This window comes from Elaeis guineensis, chromosome 16 (genome assembly GCF_000442705.2).
Source record: "Elaeis guineensis isolate ETL-2024a chromosome 16, EG11, whole genome shotgun sequence".
Lineage (NCBI taxonomy): Eukaryota > Viridiplantae > Streptophyta > Magnoliopsida > Arecales > Arecaceae > Elaeis > Elaeis guineensis.
In genome coordinates this window covers 37,028,186-37,050,427 of record NC_026008.2, presented here as the reverse complement: position 1 = coordinate 37,050,427, position 22,242 = coordinate 37,028,186, and the positions used below count along the sequence as shown (strand labels likewise).

Below are 22,242 nucleotides of genomic sequence, written 5' to 3'. Positions count from 1 at the left end.
AATGCAATGGAAGTTTGAAAATTATTACATGTATTGGACAAGAAATAGATCTGTTAAAGTATTAAACAGGATTCTTTTAAGCCGGACTTAGTTTACATTAATTGGGTGCCTAAGGATCGCTGGTTTGAGTATGGTATCTATTATACATATACTACTTTTTAGGGTAACAGCAAGTTTGAAAAATATAATTTTTAATTTCTATATTTTTTGAATCTTTTTTTAGCTCGCTCTTCTAATTACTCTCACCCTTTGTTTTATGTTTCTCCCCTTGTGATGTTTTTGAACCTATTTTGGTAAATTTTTTATGATTTTGATGAATTCAATGTTCTCGATGCACAATTCCTCGTTGAAACAACAAGGGATATTGTGAAGGCAAAAATCTAGGATTAAGTATAGATCAGGGAGGATGACTGAAATATTAGATTTTTTCATCAGTCCACTATGATCTGAAGGTCTGTTAATCACATCAAGCAATTGAGGGAGAGCGATGACAAAATAACGGATGACAATGAAGAGATTAGGAGGCAAATCTTTTAGTTCTTTAGATCTTATTGGATGGTGCCTTTGGATAGGGACATCTCCTTCTAGGATGTCTAGTCTGTGACTTATATCTCTGATCAGGAGAATGAGACATTGATTTGTCTGGTATCTGTAGAGGAGATGTGAGGGATCCTTTGATCTCTCAGGGAGGATAAGACCTCAGGATCGTATGGGTTTCCCTCCTCTTCTTCTGTCGGTATTGGCCTATTGTCAGAGAAGAGACGGTGCAGATGGTTTTCGAGTCCAAAAGCCATTTAGAGGAGTGGAAAAAGATACTAATCACTCTCATCCCAAAGTCACAGATGTGTCTTCCCTAGGCACTTCAGATCTATCAATCCATGTACTATTCTCTATAAGGTGTGTGTCAGAATCTTGGTCGGACAACTGAAGCCGATTATGCTTTATCTGATCAGTCCAGAGCAGGATACTTTTGTTAGTGGCTATTGCATCACTGACAATGTCTTGGTTGCCTAAGAGTTTGTGCATGATCTGCAATGACTACCTGCTTGCCAAGGTCTTATGATGATTAAGCTAAACATGGAGTTAGTATATGACCGGATAAGTTAGCATTTTCTATGATGGATGCTAGAGGAGCTCGGCTTACAGGATAGATGGATCGATTGGATTATAGACTGTATGGAGATCCTGAGCTTTGTCATTTTGATTAATGGTGTCTCGATGAAGTTTTTTCACTTGATAGTTAGGCTTCACCAAGGTTGCCTTTTCTCCCCTTGTTTATTTTGTATACTGATACTCTGTCTCAGGGGTTGAGGGCCGTAATTTAGGGGTCGGAGTTAGAGTCCTATTTTCCCATCCATGGGGCTCAGCTATTTTCACATATTCTTTTTACAGATGACTATCTTCTTATTAGTTAGGCCTCAGTTTAGAATGCAAGGTGCTTTGCATCCATTGTTGAGGCCTATTGTCATACTTTTGGCCAGCTTGTGAATCTAAAGAAGTACATGGTCATCTTTAGTCTCGAGATGAAGATCTAGATGAAGAAGGTGATTTGGAAGAGGTTGGGGATCCAGGAGCAGACTGGGATTTTGATCTATCTGATATTTTTATTATTGAATGGTGACTTCAGAGGACCGATCGCAGGCCTATGGAGCAGCAGATTCAGGATCACCTTGAAGGATGGCAAACCCGCAATGCCCTCTCCATGATAAGTAGGATGACTCTTATGAGATCGGTGCTAAGCTCCATCCTAGTGTACCTCTTGGCAAATATGATTGTGCCAAGTTTTTGTCTCAGGAGGTTGGAGCGGCAGTTTCGAAACTTTTTATGGGGCTCAAGGCATGATGGATGTGAGATCCACCGGCTATCCTCTGAGGCAGTCTACCAGCCTTTGAGGGATGGGGGCTTTGGAATTCAGTCTTTAGTGGTCAGGAGGGAGATCATGATCATCGGGCATGCTGCTAGATCCATTATTCAGTCTGATTGCTTGTAAAGCAAGGTGATGAGAGTTCGGTATGGGACATGGAGTCAGGAGTCCCAAATTCAGATTACCCATAGTTGCTCCTTCATCTAGAAGGAGATTTATATCCACAGCCTATCAGTACTAGTCTAGGTTAGATGGTTGATTAGGGATGAGACTTCTATTGATGTGATCCAGGATGTTTAAATTTTCAGCTTGTCTTTTTTTTGCTGGCCGATCTACATCAGTAGCAAGGTGGATGATTATTTGCATATCTACGACTTATTCATTATCGATGATAGGGGTTGGAGAGTTTAGAATTTCATCCGATTCTTTGATGGTCCGCTTGTTGATCAGATTCTCGCCACTTCGATTTCGATCTATCGTAGTCAGGATTTGAAAGTATGGGGCTACTTATGTTGCTCTAAGATTCCAAAGGACCTATCCAAGACGTGCAGAATGGTGATGGATAGGAGGATCAATGCGGTTAGAATTTCAAGAGTGGCCACCTACTTCAAAGAGAGAATTTTTCCCTAGATGCTTTCATGGGACCCGCATCTGACATATACACTTTTCAATTTTTGGATGCACTTATTGCACTTCCAACATCCAACCTTATCCCGAAAGAGAAAGAGACCAGCAACATATGGAAAATGAAAAAAAATTATCACCAGGGATTTGCCGGTCTAGTTTAAGTAATCAGAAGATTTACTCTAACATCTAGCACGACATGATATCCCGTCGTGGACTATAAATGACAGCCCAGCAGCCACCCCACTCCATGATCTTCTAAAAATTCTATCCCCTCCTTCTCCCACCATGATCACTGCCCCCTCCAAGCTCCTCGTCTCTGACATAGCCCAAACTTGCAGCTCCGTCCCCTCTAACTTCATTCGTCCAATCTCCGACCGCCACAATCTACATGGTGTGAAGACCTCGGACGCATCAATCCCCCTCATAGACCTTCAAGGACTCACTGGCCCTGGCCGCAGCAAATTAATCAAAGAAATTGGTGCTGCATGCCTAAAGGATGGATTCTTCCAAGTACCAAACTCTTTGTATACCTTACAGATATCTTGGTGCAATCCCTCCTAATCTAACAGAGATTAATATTATTCTTGTAGGTCAAGAACCATGGCATCCCTGAGTCGGTGATCGACAACATGTTATGTGTATCAAAGGAATTCTTCCATTTGCCAGAGCATGAAAGACTGAAGAACTACTCAGATGACCCCATGAAGACGTCTAGACTCTCCACCAGCTTCAACATCAAAACTGAGAAGGTTGGCAGCTGGAGGGACTACTTGAGGATCCATTGCTACCCTCTCGAAGATTTCATTCATGAGTGGCCCGACAACCCTCCATGCTTCAGGTGTAAATTTCCCTTTTATTCCGTAGAAGAATTTCTTTTTCATTGCACTACAATGATCATGGTAACCATGCATGCACCATATTCTATTGCAGGCAAGTCGTGGGTGAGTACTGTAAAAATGTAAGAGAGCTGGCTCTGCGAATTTTGGAGGCTATTTCAGAGAGTTTGGGTCTGGAAAAAGACTTCATGAATAAGGCGTTAGGCAGCCATGGACAGCACTTGGCCATAAACTACTATCCACCATGCCCGCAACCGGAGCTGACATACGGATTACCAGGCCACAAAGATAACAACGTCATCACTCTCCTGCTGCAAGATGGAGTTTCTGGCCTGCAAGTGCTTCATGATGGGAAGTGGGTCACCGTTAACCCTGAACCGTATAACTTGGTAATCAACCTTGGCGATCAGATACAGGTAGGGTATCCTTTGAAAACTTGATAAAGAATTGTTTCATGCAAATCACTAGTTAATTATTTATAAGCTTGATGTCCTTTTCTTCTTTTCTTATTCCTTTCTTGATGGACCTAAATTGAACCTGAAGTCAATCCTCCACCTCTTTCATCTAAGCTTCAAAAAGCTTATAGACATGACACGTTTTGCATTATTGCAGAGGATCTGGAAATAGACCTGCAAATAGATCTAATTAATTTACTTGCTCATATTCTTTTTTTCCACTAAGAACGGATTGGATAAATATGAACACAAGAAGATGATTATCCATATCTATATCTATTTATCTATCTGTCTATCTATCTAAGTCAATTTTTGATGTTCTGGTTAGTCTTTGGAATTGCAAGACAAATGATGTTCGTTTTTTTTCCCCCTTAATCCCTGCCTTGCCTTCTCTTGATAGAGTGGTTTTCAGACAGTCTCAAAAGTGGGACTAGAGGCCCAATTAGTTCAATCAAGCATCCTTATGGAAACTAGATCAGCACTAGATGCCATTGTAACAGTCTATAATTTTAATGGCATCTTAATCTTCATATGGTTAATTACTTTTCGACAGGTACTCAGCAATGGCAAGTACAACAGCGTGCTCCACCGAGCAGTAGTTAACAGCAATTCTGAGAGGATCTCAATTCCTACTTTCTACTGTCCATCTCCTGATGCCGTGATAAAACCACCAGAATCACTTGTTGATGAAGAGCACCCTTCAATCTATAGGAGCTTCACCTATGCAGAATATTATGAGAAGTTTTGGGACCACGGATTGAATTCCGAGAGCTGTCTTGACTTGTTTAAAGCCGGCTAGGCTAGTAGTCATGCAGGACATGTACATGCGACAAGCCTTACCATGCGTACGTGACGCTGGTGAAAAAATTCTGAAGGTCTTAAGATCCAATAACACACCTTATCTTGGTTGTTTTCTCTTGTTTTGCTTTCCAAAGTGTTGAAAGCTTGCTTTGGAATTTGACGGTTTGGTTCAACTACAGTAGCACGGAAACTCTAGTTACAAGTCTGATACTTTGCAATCAATCCGAGGAACAGTCCTCAACAGGAGATAGAAGGAGATACGACACTCAGACGCTAGCGGGATTAATTTAGAAGACTTTCTGTGGGCAAGTCTGAGAGCGGGCAAATTTGACCCATGAATAGTTCGGGGCCATGATCTCATGGATAGAGGAAGGAAACCATCTTATATTTTTTTTGGTAAGCAAAATGAGAATTAGGAGGAGATGACCTCAGCGCAGCCACCACCCCTAGATGTGGTCATAGGGCCCCAACCTTCATTGGAGAATGTTCAACGGGGAGAGAGTGACCCCGGCGTAGCTACCGTCCCTGGGTATGACCATAGGATCCCAACCTCCACGGGAGAATATTCGATTCAGAGAACGAGTTTGAGGAAGAATTTTTTTCTCCACCATATGAGCTAAATTCAATGGATGAGTACGTCATCCCAGCATCATTGAAGGTCGAAAGATCAGATACTGCTTTCAGTCTCTGTGTCGAGGCTGCCAAACAAGAATGCCTCAAGTCATTCTCTTGTTGGCATTTAATCACGCAATTCGCGCCTCGAACTGATCACATGGGTGGAAGGCAAAGCCGCTCCACCGGTCTACTACCTCAGTGGCAATTATCTTATATATTAATCACATAGAAACAAACACTTTAATAACAAGATATTATTAAAACGAGAGTTGATGGCTTTCACATGATTGCTGTAAAATTATCGAATTTTGAGGAACAAGGATATTGTTATAAAATAATAAAATGCTTGTTACAAAATGATAAAATTAAACTAAGAATACTGCCAATTATGAAATTAATTGTACTGCCAATTATGCATGATACTGCGAAAACCATTTCCCATTTCCACTCAGATTAGGGATTATAGAGAAATTAATGCACTTCTCTTAGAAAGTAATTCCAAAATTTGAGCTAGGAAAGAGACAAAACTGCCATGTCATCAGGTGAGAGAGATCTATTATTGTTTATCGCTGTGGTCTATCATCTACTCCAATGCACAGCTTCAAGGTGAGTGGGGTTACCTGTATTGTGAATATAGGTAGCTATCAAATATCCAAACATGACACATGGTGTATAGCATGCAATGTGATATAATACATCACATCCTATTTTGGCAGTCATCCATCTCCATGCTCGGGTGAGATGGTGGCCATCAAGTAACCCTTTATTTATGAAAATTACAGTGACCCTACGGATGATAACTTCCGACACTTTATTTGTCAAGGTTGTGTCTTATTTTTAATTATTGCGGTCAATTCTCTATCGTTTATCGTCAGTAATGAATACCTGTAAAACAGCATCCTCACAGATCGAAATTATATTCGACGGAGATCCTCCGATGCTGAAGTCAAAGCGAGAATTGATGAATAGTAGTAGATTTGAGTAACGAGTATAGCAGAACTCTGGCTAGAAGTATCTTACCAGTACTGTTCCTTTATCCTCCTTTTATAGATAAATCTGATGTAACCGTCGAGCACGTAGTCTCATTTTTTATGGTGCTAAATTATCGATCATAATTGTGGAGTTAGTGGGTCGTTAATTTTCAGTAATTGCTGTGACACATAGTTGATAACCGTTCATAACTATTATAGCACGTTGAGCAGATTGACTGACTATATGTCGGTTATCTTGGTATGTCGATAGAACGTCTGAGTGACCATCGATTAGTAGTTCTGATATGCTGACGGTCTCAAATCGAAGATTGTTCTGCTATTGGTCGGTAGTAGTCGAGTGTCAATCAGTTCGCTGACCATGTATCGGTGTCAGCTGATGCATAGTCGAAATTGTATGTTTGGTCGATCGACCTTTGTTGAGTCGGATATCGGGGGTTGGTTGACTTGAGTCAGGGGTCGATTGACTTACCTCAATAGTTGCTCCCCACTCCCAAGTCCAAGGTGATGTGACATGTGCCACCACGTGGTTTGTCACGTTGGATGAAGGGAGTCTTTTCATGTGATATCGAATCCCGATTTGGTTGCTAGCTTCTTCGGGATATGAGCGTCGGCTGCTTTGTCGTTTTGGTGAGTACAAAATCATCATTAGACTGTCACACTGATAGGACGATTCGGTATCGGATGTCAGTGTCAGATATTGTTTTGAGAAGGCGAATCGACATCGAACGATATGATTCTGACTAGTAGATCTTTGCCATATGTCCGAATGTCATTGCGTCAGAGCTATTCACTCGGATAGTGGTGACATGACTCGATCTGGAGTAGGTGCGTCAAACTGTTCGATCAATGATTGGCCTAGATGTCACCACGTGTTAACATCTGGAGAGATCTTGGTTTGAGTGCTTCGATCCTGGCCGTTGAGGGATCCTATATATATAGGATCGCTTTCTGCCAACTTTTATTTTTTATTTGTCTCTTTTGCTGCAAAAGCTCTGCCAGAGGATCTTCTAGCGTTTGAAGATTCTTCCTTTCTCGTCTTTTCTTTTGAGTTTTAGGCTAAGTCTTCTGTCTTCAAGTCGTCCTTCATCTCTTTTAGCCTCTTTTCTTTTCAATGGCTAGGGGTTCTTCTTCTCGGGATGGTCGGTTGGAGAATCCGACTGACGACTCTCTATCGGGTCTGAAAGTGGAGGCTTCTTCACTTTCGGAATCGAACGTCGACCGACTTCAAGGGCAATATCGCATCTCAGAGCAGTATCAGCTTTTTGCCCCTGGCATCGATGGTCGGGTGAATGCCCCTCCTTCGGGCCAGGTGGCCTTTTATGTTAAAGATCTTTGGATGGCTCTTTGATTTCTGATTTTGGAGTTCGTTCGAAATATTTTGGACTACTACGATCTCTGCCCTGCTCAACTAACATCGAATTCGATTCGACTAATAATCGTTTTGCTTTGTTGTGTCGGTTATTGTCGATCGTACCTCATCCTTCTCTTTTTCGTGCTTTCTTTATCCTTCGACCTCATCCCAAGGTCAGGGATTGGTGGTTCTTCAACCTTCGAAAAGATCTTTCTTTTATTATCGATCTTCCATCATCCATCCATGGGTGGAAGAACCAGTTCTTCTTTACTTCTTCCTCTCTTCCTTGGAGTTTTCCTTCTCGTTGGAGCAATCCAAGAATCGGTCTCAACGATAACAATCGGGTGGAGATCGACGATCGAGAGGACTTCCATCGGCTAAAGGATATTGTGGTCCCACCGCAGAGGGAGCTTATAACCGAACAGGTTCTCTATGACATTGGCCTTACTTCGGTCGCCAACTTAGGTATAGTATAGTCGATCATTTCCAACTTTATTCTTCCTTTGTTTCTGGATTATGTTAACTTTTGTTCTGATTGCAGCCATACAGCCGAGGGCATGAGTGTCGCTCGCCAACGTTCGTCAGCATGCTGCCAGAAAGAGGGCAGCGACTGAGGCTGGACCTTCCCGACCATCGAAGAAGAGTTGAGTTATAGCTTCGATGTAGGCTCCAATTGCTGCTTCAACGCAAGCTCCAATTGCTGCTTCAACACCGGGTCCAGTTGCTGCTTCGACACAAGCTTGAGCTGCTGCTTCAATGCCGACTGAGGAACCTGAGGTACCATCGGTTCCTAAGCCGGTCCTGGCATTGTCAGCCTCGACAGCACTTCTCATTGCGCCATCCACAGATGGGGTGGCGAGAGAAGGAATTGCCGCAACAGAGTTGGTAGCTCCATCATATGAGGAGGTTCGGGCTGAGGTGGAGGTTGCGACTGAACCCAAGCATTCAGCGGCTACGTCAGTTGCTCCTTTGGCAGGAGTTTCTCTAACACAATCCAGTTCAAGTTTTTTCGCGCTTTCAAATATGGGGCTGCCGACAGGAGATCGGAGAAAAGCTCCGATGACTTCGACAGACGATGCAGCATCGGAAGGCCACACAGTCCATTTTAACCTTGTGGTGCCCGGAGATGAGTCGGTCCTGATCGATCCGACATTGGCCAAGCGGCTTCTCCATGTCGCTATTCTCCTGACTGATTGGAAGAGTCGAAGAAAAAGGACAGTGGTCGAGATGTTCTCATTTTTTTATCCGATGATAGTCGGGGTAAGTTGTTTTACTCCTTCTCTTTTCTTTTTTTTTTTTTAAATATATATCTGATCCGACTCATCTTCTGTTTGTAGCTGATCTATGACATGTCTGCTTTGAAAGTTGGCTATGAGAAATTTGACGACTTCCGTCGATCGTAGATGAATAAAGTGGCGGTCATCGATGCTGAGAAGGTGACTGTCCTTAAACAGCTTAAGTCGGCAGTTGAGCGGGAGGCCAAGCTTCAGCAGGAGATCTCCTGATTGACTGACGACTTGAAATCTTCTGGAGCCGAACTTGAGTCATCTTGTCAAAATATTTTGACTTTTGAGTTGAAGGTTAAGAGCAAGAAACACTCCATCCATCGACTTCGACAGGAATGAGATGGATGTATTACCGAACTCAAAGCCGAACATAGACGACATCAGGCCAATCTGGAAAGGCTAGCACTGGTCGAAGAAGAGCCATCTTTCACACAAGCCAATGCTGAGTTGGCATGAGCCGATACTGAGCTGGTGAAGGCGGAAGTGGAGTCGACGAGGGAGGCGTTAAGTCGAGTGATCGAGGACTTCAAAGATTTAGAAGAATTTAAGGAAAAGATCCTCGAAGATGGATTCGTCTCTTACTGCGTCCGGTATGAAGACAGTCGAGACGCCATCGAAAAATTATATCCGAATCTCGACTTGAGCAGCATCGTTCCTCCAGGGTCGGAAGATGGAGCTGCTGAAGAAGATGCAGTGTCGGCTGAAAGAAGAACACCGACACCACCACCACCAGAAATCATCCAAATCTCCGAAGCTACTCCAGAGCAAAGAGATAAAGATGACGACGAAGTTTGATCGATGTAGTTTTATTTTCTTTTTGTAATCAGACACTTGTAATCGAACTTCGATCTAATTTTGTAACCTCTTCATAATGAATGAAAAAAATTTTTCTTTAAGACTTCTGTCTGATTGTGCTTGTCTGCAATGCAAATTGTTTAACTATCGAATATTAATCGACGAACCGATCATTCAATAGAAACTTGTAGAATCACCTATTAGTCGCATAGTTCTTTTTGACATACTTTAAGAATTAGGATAAACAATAATAAGTTGAATACCCTGAGTCCGACGATTAATCAGTTTGTACATCATGTTGTTTGATAATTGATGGCAAGCCGAATATCTTTCGACTGACCATAGCGAGTCGATATAATTTCAATCCGACCTTGATCGTATTGGCATAATGTTTCACTTAGGTAAGACTAAGTCAGCATGCTAGTCTTTTGACTATGATCGACTTTTATAGTGAAAACTGAAATATATTTAATATCGGGACATAGTCGGTACTCGGCTTTTATAGTGGAAAGTCAGAATATATTCAATATCGAGACATAGTCGGTATGACGATCTTTACAACGAAAGTTGATGTAATTAATGTTGATTTTTATAGTGAAAAATCGAGATACATTCTGCGTTGAAGCATAGTCAATAGTTCGGCTTTTACAGTGAAAGCCGACATATAATCGATGATTGATGGAAGTTGATCGAAACTTGTGATTTTGAAATTCTAAAATTCTGTATTTCATTCTGAACAATATGTACATAGGTAATTTTATTGATGATATATCTTTAAATTATTAGCATTTTATGTTCGAAGAATAGCTGACCTTTTAAGTGTTTCTAGTCGATATGCATCCGGTCTGAGTGTTTTAGCTATTCTATAAGATCCTTCTCAATTTGGAGATAATTTTTCTTGATCCAAAGATTTTGAGACTTCTGCTTTCCTTAGGACCAAGTCTCCTGATCGAAAGACTTTCGGTTTGACTCTTGCATTATAGTACCGGACTACTCTTTGCCAATATGTAGCCATTCGAATTTGAGCTTGCTGTCTTGGCCACATTCAACCATCAAAAAATCATCATGTTGGTGTATTTCATCCATGAAAAAGAGTGGGACTTTTGGGAGTAGATCTAAATCAGCTGTCTGACATTCAAGATTGCTCGGCTCACTGTATTGTTTGATCCTTATTGATGGCAATCCGATCTCGAGCGAGATCATCGCTTTTATTCCATAGGCTAAATTGAATGATGACTCTCTTATCAGAATACAAGGAGTTATTCGGTATACCCATAAGATCGGATATAGTTCTTCTATGCAAAGACCTTTAGCTTCATTCTGTCGGATCTTAAGTCCATGCAGAATTGTTCGGTTGGTTACTTCCACCTCTCCATTTGATTGTGGATGGCCGACTGAGGTGAGTTTGTGTGTAATATGAAATTTTGCATAGAATTCTTTAAAGTTTTGATTGTTGAATTACCGACCATTATCAGTAATGATGATGTGTGGCAAACCGAATCTGTATATGATTGATTTCTGAATGAAGTTTTCTATCTTATTTTTGATAATTTATGCCAGAGATTCAGCTTCTATCCATTTGATGAAGTAGTCGATAGCAACCATAATAAATTTTTTCTGACCAGATGTCGGGAGAAAAGGATCAAGTATGTCAATTCTCCACTGTGCGAAGGGTCATGGTGCAACAATTGATGTAAGCTGGCTAGCTGGTTGGTGCTAGATATTTGCATATTTCTGGCATGGTTCACACCTTCAGACAAGCTCAGCTGTATCTTTCTTCATAGTGGGCCAGTAATATTCTTATCATAAAACTTTGTAGGCTAATGATTTGCCCCTCAAGTGATTTTCGTAAATCCTTGCGTGAACTTCTCAAAGTGCATAGTCGGCATCTGTTGGTTTTAAACACTTTAGTAAAGGAAGAGAGAATGACCTTTTGTAGAGATGACCATTCATCATAATATATTGAGAGGCCGTCCATCGGAGTCATTTGACTTCTGAGGGATTCATAGGAAGAGTCCCATTTGTCAAGTACTGGACGATCGGACCCATCCAGCTTGGTTCAATAGTGAGCTGTAATACCTCCTCAACCTTGTCGATACTCGACCGTTTGAGATATTCAACGAATGTCTGATCCAGCGAGTTGAAAGAAATAGTTGCAAGTTGGGAGAGTATGTTGGCTTAAGCATTTTCAGTTCTCAGAATGTGAAAGATCTCAAAGTATTTCAAGATAGATATAAGATCCTTCACCTTTTGAAGATACTTCATCATGATTGGGTCTCGAGCTTCAAATTCATCCTTGACCTATTCAGTAATTAATTGCAAATCGGTAAAGACCTTCAAACTGTCGATGTCATGTTCCTTGGCGATCTTCAAGCCGACTAAGAGTGTTTCATATTCGACTTGATTATTCGATGCTTTGAAGTTGAACCGAAGGACATATTCAGTGACCACTCCTTCAAAATTTGAAAGAATGAGACATGCTCCACTGCCCCGCGCATTAGATGCTCTATCAATGTGCAGCACCCAAGTTGACTTTAGGTCAGATTTGGGAGTCACGATCTGCTTTATTGTATCATCAATTTCATTCTCTAATTTATTATCGGATACTGTATATTCGACGATGAAGTCGGCTAGAATTTATGCCTTCATTGACGGGCGTGTGCGATATTGTATGTTGAATTCGTCAAGTTTTACTATCCACTTTGCCATTCGACCCAAAGTATCAGGTCGATACAAGATTGTCTTCAACGGCTGATCGGTTAAGACCACAATCAGGTATGCTTGAAAGTATGGGCAAAGCTGTTGCGATGATATAATCAGAGCATAGATCATCTTCTTCATTTTTGAATCAAAATGTAGATCAACTTCTCTGCTCTTGAATACCTCACTTCGGCATTATGTAGCACCTTGCTGTGTAGTAGATCGATCATTGGATTCGATTTTCATCTTCTTGGACGAGCACCGAACTGATCGCTTTAGTCGAAGTTGCCAAATAGAGATACAGTATTTCTCTGACTTTTGGTTTTATGAGCAGAGATAGAGAAGTCAAGTACTTTTTCAAGTCTTCAAAGGACTGTCGGTATTCATCTGACCATGAGAAGTCCTTCATTTGTCATAAAGTCTTGAAGAAAGGCAAACATCTTTTAGCCGACCTAGAAATAAATTGACTGAGTGTAGCAACTCTTCTATTAAGTTACTGTATCTCTTTTTTGAAGCTCAGATGCTTCATGTTGATAATAGTTTTTATCTTCTCGGGATTAGCCTCTATTCCTTATTGTGATACAAAAAATCTAAAAAATTTCTCAGAAGTCACCTCGAATGCATACTTAGTAGGATTCAACTTCATCTGGTGTCGTCGAAGTGTTCTAAAGGCTTCTTCCAGATCTCAAACATGCTCTGAAGCTTGGAGACTTTTCACCATCATGTCGTCCACATATACCTCCATGTTTCGCCTGATCTGTGCTTTGAAGATCTTATTGACAAGCCATTGATAGGTGGCTCCGATATTTTTCAAATCAAAAGGTATCACTTTATAATAGTATATGACTTTATCGATTATGAAGGTTGTGTGCTCCTCATTTTCTGGCACCATTCGAATTTGATTATATCCAACTAAGGCATCCATGAAGCTTAAAAGTCGATGGCCTGAAATTGCATCAACCAGTTAGTCAATCTTTGGTAATGAAAAGCTGTCTTTTGGACAAGCCTCATTCAAATCTGTGTAGTCGATACAAATTCTTCATTTTTCATTGGCCTTCCTCACCATTACCACATTGGTAAGCCAATCGGGATAAGTAGCTTCTCTAATAAAGCTTGCTGTGAGGTGCTTGTCGATCTCTTCGTCAATGACCTTCTGTCTTTCAAGGGCAAAAGATCGTTTCTTCTGTCTCACTGGCTTGATATTTAGATTGATGTTGAGTCGGTGAGTTATTACATATGGAGGGATGCCTGACATGTCGGTGGCCGACCAAACGAAGATGTCGGCATTTGCTCTTAGTAGATTTATTAATTACTGTCGCTCCAGATCAGACAACTGCAATCTAATTTGGACCATATTTTCTGAATCTTCTTCTTTTAGTGGGATGGAAACCTGTTATTTAGCTGGTTCACCCCTCTCTTGATTCTCTCTTTGGTCCAACTTGTCGATGGGTAGAGAGTCTTCAGGTTTAATATTTTGAGTGAAGATTAAGAAGCAGCATCGAGCAAACTGTTGGTCTCCATGTATTTCTCCGACTCCATTTCTTGTCAAAAATCAGACCAATAAATGGTATGTTGAGACCATCTCTCTCAATGCATTAAGGCTAGGTCATCCGAGTATGGCGTTATAGGCCGAAGGAACTCAGACAACCATGAATATCACAAAAATAGTGCTCTGTAGTAGTTCAGTTCCCACGGTTAAGAGAAAAAAAATTTTCTTAGTCACAGCATCTTCAGTAAAATCGACCAATGGCGTCAAAACTCTTCTGAGTTGATCAGTCGGTAGTCGCATTTGAGAGAAAGTCGAGTAAAAATAAAATATCAGTCAAACTTTTATTATCTACAAGGATTCTTTTTACATCATAATTTGCTATTATTGTAGAAACAACAACAGCATCATCATGGGGAGTTTGAATTTTTTGAACATCCGCTTTTGAAAAAGTTATTACATCGTTGAGTCATCGCCTTTTTGCCGACTCTTCTTCAGAAGTTGCCCCCCCAATTCGGTCATCCAGAGATCATATTGATTACTCCTACAGTCGGCTGATTATTGATAGCTTCCTCAGTTTGCGGTTGAGGACATCGATCGACAGGAGGTTGAGTCGGCGGATCTCTTTGATACTTTTTGAGGTAGTCTCATCGGATCAGGACCTCTATCTCGTCTCTGAGCTAGATGCATTGTTCGGTATCGTGATCGTGATCATGATGAAACTGATAGTACTTTCTTCGATCATCATTCCTCGAAGGTGCCTTTATCGATGGGTGTCGTAGGTACTCTGCTCCTTCGATCTCTATGAGAATCTGCGCATGAGGAGTAGAGAGAGGAGTATAGGAGTCATACCTGTCATAGTTCAATTTTGGGCCATAGTTCGATTTCGAACTCCGTCGTTGAGGTGAAGCTCGCTTATTAGAGGGTGACCGATTTGATTCGGTTGGAGCTTCATCTTTCTTTTATTTTTTCTTTTAACTTTTGCCTTCTGTCTATCAGCGGTCAGAAGTAGCCTTGTTTGCACGGATATACTTGTACACGCATTCGAGAAGTTCAGCATAGGTCCCGAGAAGAGTCTTGTCTAAAGAGTAGGAGAACTTGGATCCCCTCAGTCTCCTCTTCATGGCCGATATGTCATGTCTTCGTTGAGGTCCCTGACCTCAAGTGTGGCCGTATTGAAATGGGCCATAAAGTCTCTTAAAGTCTTAGTCTCTTCTTGTTTGATTGAGAAGAGACTGTCGGATATTCGTGGCACCCTTCGGCTAGTGCTGAAGTGAGCCACGAAGGAATGCTTGAGCTACTCGAAGGAATCGATGCTTTCCGACTGAAGTCCGAAATATCAGGCCCAAGTAGCTTAGCAAGTGTTGCCAGGAAGTCGATACATAAGAGGACATCGGTTGCCCTCTGGATCATCTTGAGAGCTTTATAGCTCTTAAGTGGTCGATTGGGTCGGTGGAGCCATCGTATGCTTCTACTTGTGGCATCTTGAATCGAGACAGGATCGATTCATCCAAGATGTGTCGAGAGAGAGGTTGGATGGTATGGAAGTCGTAGTCGCTGGAGGATTTCTGACCTTCCACCTGCAGTCGAGCAAGTCGGTGCTTGATTTTTCAGAACTTGCATTCATAGTCGTCTAACCACTGTTGCTGGGAGACTCCAGAGGTGGAACCTCTCAATGAATTTGAAGGAGAAGCGGAAGGCATCCGTGGCCGTTTCTCTTTCCTAACACTGTGGAGATAGGAAGGAGAGGGAGAACGTCACGAGTGGTGGGTGGCACGATGAGAGTGCCGAGAATATGATCTTCGATCTTAGTGAGAGTGTCGAGACGATCGCTTTGGGGAAGGAGAAGGTGATCACCATGGAGGACGGCGGTTGTGCCTGGAAGGCACTGACTGTGCCACCGGTTGTTCCGCCAATGGCTGCTGTTGCTGCTGGGTTTGCTGCTGTTGGAGGCTTTTAACAGCCTCCGTTAAAATATTCTTCTGCTGCATAAGTGCAGCGATCTGAACATCTGTGGTGACCACGGGACATGAGAAACTAGGCTCTGCTACCCGAGGTGGAGGAGAAGGATCTTCTTGACGAAAAAAGTGCCTCACCGAATCGATTGAAAGTTGGGCTCTGATTTTTGGTATGATTGATTGCAGATATCTCTCCCTACCTAACGCACCAATCTGTTGCAGCCAATTCTCTATCGCCTGTCGTTGGTGATGAGCACCTGCAAAATAGCATCCTCACAGATCGAAGTTGTGTCTGGTGGGGATCCTTCGATGCTTAAGTTGGAGCGAGAATTAATGAACAGTAGTAGATTTGAGTAACGAGTATAGTAGAGCTCTGGCCAGAAGTGTCTTACCAGTACTGTTCTCTTATCCTCCTTTTATAGATGAATCTGATGTAACCATCAAGCACGTGGTCTCACTTTTTATGGTGCTAAATTATCGATCCATAATTATGGAGTTAGTAGGTTGTTAATTCTCAGTAATTATCGTGACACGTAATCGATAATTGTTCATAATGGTTACAGCACGTTGAGCAGATTGGCCGACTATATGTCAGTTATTTTGGTATGTCGATAGAACGTCCGAGTGACCATCGGCTAGTAGTTCTGATATGCCGACGATCTCAAATTGGAGATTGTTCTACTGTTGGTCGATAATAGCTGAGTGTTAATCAGTTTGCCTATCATGTATCGGTGTTAGCCGATTCATAGTCAAAATTGTGTGTTCGATCGGTCGACCTTTGTTGAGTCAGATGTCGGAGGTTCGTTGACTTGAGTTGGGGGTCGATTGACTTACCCCAACATTAATAATTATTAAGAATTAATTTTGATGATCACAAACTATTTGAAGAGATTACTAATAAATTTTTATCTTTAGAGAATATTTTAGTGATATTTTAGGTAGTCTAAAATATTGAGTTTGAAAAGCTCCATCAAATGTGCCAAAGTTGATGTTTCTGCAAGTTGAAGCCTTTTGAAAGTATCAAATTGATTCAAATTCATTTAAAAATGTTTGATAGTGTTCTGATAAGTTTTAGACTTTAAATATATGAAAAATTGGGTTGGAACAAAATGGGATGATCCGATTGGATCATCTTCTTCCATTGGGTACCCGGCACGCTTTGTTTTTGGCTTGTGGCACGTAGTGGGACGACCCATTGGATGACCCCTGAGACTCTAAGACCAAAACAGAGAGTTTATTTTTCAGACTGGCCAAATAAGATGACCCATGGGACCTTCCAATCGCAGTGGGACGACCAATGGGACGTCCCATTCTGGGCGAACCTCGTAACGGCTAGTTTTTAACTTGTTTTTGGTGTATTTAATATGTATTAAATACTCTCTAACGGCTCTTAACCGATACTAAGATACTCTCAAGTCCAAATGAAGGCTATAAATACTCTCTAAAGGTGAAAAATCAACCATGATTAATGCATTCAAGCTCACATTCGTGAAAGTGAAAGAAATCCCTAAAAAGAGAGGAAAAAAGCAATCAATCAGCTCACCAACTACTCTCCAGCTGCATTCAAGTGTGTCAATCATTTGAGGGTGTTCAGAAGAAAAGAAGACAAGGGATCAAGAGAAGACCACCAACTAAGGAAAAGCCAAGTAAAGAAAAAGAGTAGCTCGTCATCTGTTACGAATGCAAGAAGCCGAGCCACTTCAGATCGGACTGTCCTCAGCTCAAGAGAGGTCAGAAGAAATTCAAAAAGAAAAAGGCAATAATGGCTACATGGAGTGACAGTGATGACTCCACCACAGTGAAGAATTTCATAAAGAAGCCAACCCAAGATTTTTCATACTATGCCGAACCAGTCAGTACACCCCGTATTGTACCAAACCGATGGAGAATTGACACGATTCGATCGGTAAATTTGGTACACAGACGGTACGAAAAGAAAAAAGAAAGAAAGTGAGAAAGTGAGAAAGAGAGAGAGAGGAGGAGAGGGAGGGAGGTGGGAGCTGTCGGAGGCCAGCGGTGGCCGGCTGCGACTGTCGGAGGGCTTCTGAGCTCCGTATCGTCCGATAGAGCTTTCAAGAGAGTGAGAAAGAGAGAGAGAGCACTCGAAGGGGGGGCGAGGGACCTACCAGATGGACGGTGCCTCCATCGTGAGGGCTCCGATGGCCGGCGAGCCGACGCCAACGGCTTGAGGACGATTGAGCAGGCGGAGCCGTGGACTTCTTCTTTTTCGAAACAGACAACCATCTGTTTCGATTTTTTATTTTTTTTTAATTTTAAACTTATGAAATTGGCAACCTAGTTGCCGACTTAAGAAATTTAAAAAAAATATATAAAAATCATGAAGCCAGCAAACTATTTGCCGGCTTCACTTAAAACTAGATTTTTTTAAAAAAATTATGAAACAGGGGCGATGTCTCTGTTTCACGTCTGCGGTACTGCGTGTATGGACTGCACCCTCCGATGACCACAACGATCAATCAGAGACTGTCCGACGGCCCCACCGGCTCCTTCCCCTTCCTTTTTTCTTTCTTCCTCTTTCTCTCTCTCTATTTCTCTCTTTTTTTCTTCCAGTTCGGGTCCGCTTCCTTCGTCAGTTTGGTACGGTATGAAATCATATCGAACCATACCATCAGCCAATCGATACGGCTGGCGATACCAATTCAGCATACTTTGAGCCAACCTGTACCTTATGGCATATGAAAATGAGGTAACCCCAAAAGTTAAAAATGAATTTTCTTATGATGAACTGTAAGAAGCTTTTCATGAACTTTTAAATGATCTAAGAAAATTAAGATTGAAAAATAAAAATTTGAAATTAAAAAATCAAGCATTATCTAAAGAAAAAAAAGAAGTAGACAGCAAAAATAAAGATTTAGAAATAAAGTATCAATCTCTATTGAAGAAAAAAGATGAAATTTCAAACTTAAACAAACTCTTGTAAAGAAAAATCAAGATCTAAAAGAAGAAGTAACCAAATTGAAACCAATAGTTGATAGATTTACTCTAAGTTCAAATAAACTTTAAATGATTATTGATAGTCAAAGAGTTGTGTATGATAAAGCCAGACTTGACTATAATACTCTTAAAAAATAAAAATTTTTAAAAAATATTTTTGTTAATGCATCTATGAGTAAATTGTCAAATTTTACTTATTTTAAATATGGCAAAGTAGAATATAAAGCTTATACATACTCATCAAACAAATTTACTGATACAAATGTTAAGAAAATATGAGTTCCAAAAAAAACTATTGTGACTAATCCCAAAGGATTCAAGTTTGCTTGGGTACCTAAAGTTAAAACTTGACTTTATGTGTGCTGGTACATCTTGCATCCCAAGTGACAAAATGGAAGTGGTATTTTGATAGTGGATGCTCAAGACACTTGACCGGTGATGAATCTCAATTCATCATATTGGAAGCTTAAAATGGAGAGATAGTCATCTTTGGAGATAATGATAAAGAAAAGATCATCGACATAGGTAACATTGGTAGCACTCCCTCCACTTATATTAAAAATATGTTATTTGTAGATGGTCCTAAGCACAATCTTTTAAGTATTAGTCAATTATGTGATAAAGATTATAAAATAATTTTTGAATTATTTATGTACATTGTACCTAGTCCTTTTGATGACAGTACTAGATTCATTGCGCATAGGCTTGGTAATATTTACATGGTTGATTCGGATAATCTTTCCATATAAAACATGTAATGTCTTGTGGCTTTGAATGCTAAAATCAATGAGACTAGTGGTACTGTAGGCTTGTACATATTAGTATGTACACACTATTTAAAATTATTAAAAAAAAATTGATTTTTTATTTATCGAAAATAAGTTTTGACAAAGATAAAATTTGTGATGCATGTCAATTAGGTAAACAAACAATAGTTTCTTTTAAAGCTAAGAATATTGTGTCAACTTCTAAACCTTTAAAACTTCTATATATGAATTTATTTGGTCCTACAAGGAGAACTAGTCTAGGAGGTAAAAGATATGGTTTTATAATTATTGATGACTTTTTGCGTTTCATTTGGATCTTGTTTTTAGCATCTAAAGATGAAACTTTTTCAATATTTTCTAAATTTTATCGAAAAATTTTAAATAAAAAAGGTTTACCAATTATTTTAATTCATAGTGACAATGGTACTTAATTTGAAAATAAAGATTTTAAAAAATTTTATGATGAAAAAGGTATAGATCATAATTTTTCAGCAACTAGAACACCACAACAAAATAGAGTAGTAAAGAGAAAAAATAGGACTCTTGAAGAAATAGCCCGTACCATACTATGTGAGAGCAAGCTTCTAAATTTTTTTTGGATAGAAGTAATCAATACAGCATGTTACATCTTAAATCATACTTTAATAAGATCAATTTTAAAAAAAATATCTTATGAATTATGAAAATATAGAAAAGCTAACATAGGATATTTTCATATTTTTGGTTGTCGCTATTTTATTTTAAATAATGACAAAGATAGCTTAGGTAAATTTAATGCTAAATCTGATGAAGCTATCTTTCTTGGCTATTTTACTTCTAGTAAAGCTTTTAGAGTATTTAAAAAAAGAACACTAGCAGTGAAAGACTCAATTCATGTAGTTTTTGATGAAGCTAATGATCTTCCATCAAGAAAGAGAGAGGATGCTGATGATGCAGGTATCATAGAAGAAGGAATGAAAGAGCTCACCATCAATGACTCAAATGAGCGAAACGAAGGATAGTTGGAAGAAAAATATGAGGATGAAAGCATTAATGATCAAAATATTCAAGAACAACCTCAAGATACAAGTAATCTTCCAAGAGAATGGAGGTATGTCCATAATCACCCCAAAGAATTAATCCTTGGTGATCCAGCACAAGGGGTAAGAACTCGATCCTCTCTTAGATATGTATGTAATTATGTAGCTTTTGTTTCATACTTAAAATCTAAAGCAATAGAAGAAGCTGAACAGGACTATAACTGGATAATTGCTATGCAAGAAGAGCTAAGTCAGTTTGAAAGAAACAATGTATGGACTCTTGTTGCTAGACCTAAAAATCATCCAATAATCAAAATAAAATGGGTATATAGGAATAAATTAGATGAAGATGGTAATGTAATTAGAAATAAAGCAAGATTAGTTGCCAAAGGATATAATCAATAAGAAAGAATTGATTTTCATGAAATATTTGCATCTGTTGCTGGACTAGAAGCCATAAGAATACTGCTTGCTTATGCATATTTCATGAACTTTAAATTATTTCAAATGGATGTTAAAAATACTTTTCTAAATGGTTTAAAATAAGCTCCTAGGGCTTGGTATGAAAGATTAAGTAAGTTCTTACTAGAAAATAATTTTTCAAGAGAAAAAGTAGATGCAACTCTTTTTCTAAAAAGAAAAGATAAAAAAATTCTAGTTATACAAATATATGTTGATGATATTATATTTGGATCTACTATTGAAGCTTTGCATTAAGAATTTACCAAGCTCATACAGGAGAAGTTCGAGATGAGCATGATGGGAGAACTCACCTTCTTCAGACTCCAGATCAAGCAAATGAAGAAAGAGATCTCCATCATCCAAAGTAAGTACACAAGAGAACTATTAACAAAATTTAGAATGGAGAACTCCAAAAGTGTAAGTACTCCTATGACCCCTTCCTATAAATTAGATAAAGATGAACATGACAAAAATATTGATTCAAAATTTTATAGAGACATGATAGGCTCTTTGTTATATCTTACTGCCAGTAGACCTGATATAATGTTCAGTGTATGTATGTGTGCTAGATTTCAGTCAAATCTTAAGAAATCTCACTTAAATGCTGTTAAAAAAATTTTTAAATACATAAAAAAAATACAAAACCTAGGACTTTGGTTCTCTAAGCAATCTTCTATAGATTTAATAGGTTACTCAGATGCAGATTTTGTCGGATGTAGGTAAGATAGAAAAAGTACTAGTGAAATTTATCAATTTTTAAGAGTGAACTTAATCTCTTGATTTAGCAAGAAGTAAAATTCGATGACATTGTCTACGATCGAGGTCGAGTACATTACTGTCGGAAGTTGCTGTACGCAAATCTTATGGATTAAGCAACAGCTCATAGATTTTGAAATTGAACTTAAAAATATTTTCATAAGATGTGATAATATTAGTGCCATTAATTTGATCAAAAATCCAATCCAACACTCTAGGTCAAAACATATTGAAATTAGATATCATTTTATAAGAAAACATGTTCAAAATAATAATGTAGCACTTAAATACATATATACTAAAAAGTAATTAGCTGATATTTTTACTAAAGTATTAAATGAAGATAAATTTTATGAAATTAGAAAGGAATTGGGCATCTTAGATGCTTCTGCTTGATCTTCAATTATAATTTCACTCCCAAAATCTATTCAAAATCTCTTGACTTCATCATCTTAATTTTGGGAGGTATCTATCTTTTTTTAAAATTATTTTAAGTTAATTAAATAATCATCAATAT

The 22,242-nt window shown here is 39.4% G+C and overlaps 1 protein-coding gene across 1 annotated transcript; it reads left to right on the top strand.

The window, feature by feature from the left end:
* The first annotated feature begins 2,713 nt into the window (after window positions 1-2,713).
* On the top strand, window positions 2,714-4,700 carry LOC105059544 (protein DMR6-LIKE OXYGENASE 2). Its single transcript, XM_010942873.3, has 4 exons — window positions 2,714-3,001; window positions 3,082-3,329; window positions 3,422-3,743; window positions 4,336-4,700. Exons 1-4 carry the CDS (start codon window positions 2,777-2,779, stop codon window positions 4,579-4,581), a joined length of 1,041 nt encoding a protein of 346 aa, XP_010941175.1. The 5' UTR covers window positions 2,714-2,776; the 3' UTR covers window positions 4,582-4,700.
* The last annotated feature ends 17,542 nt before the right edge of the window (window positions 4,701-22,242 follow it).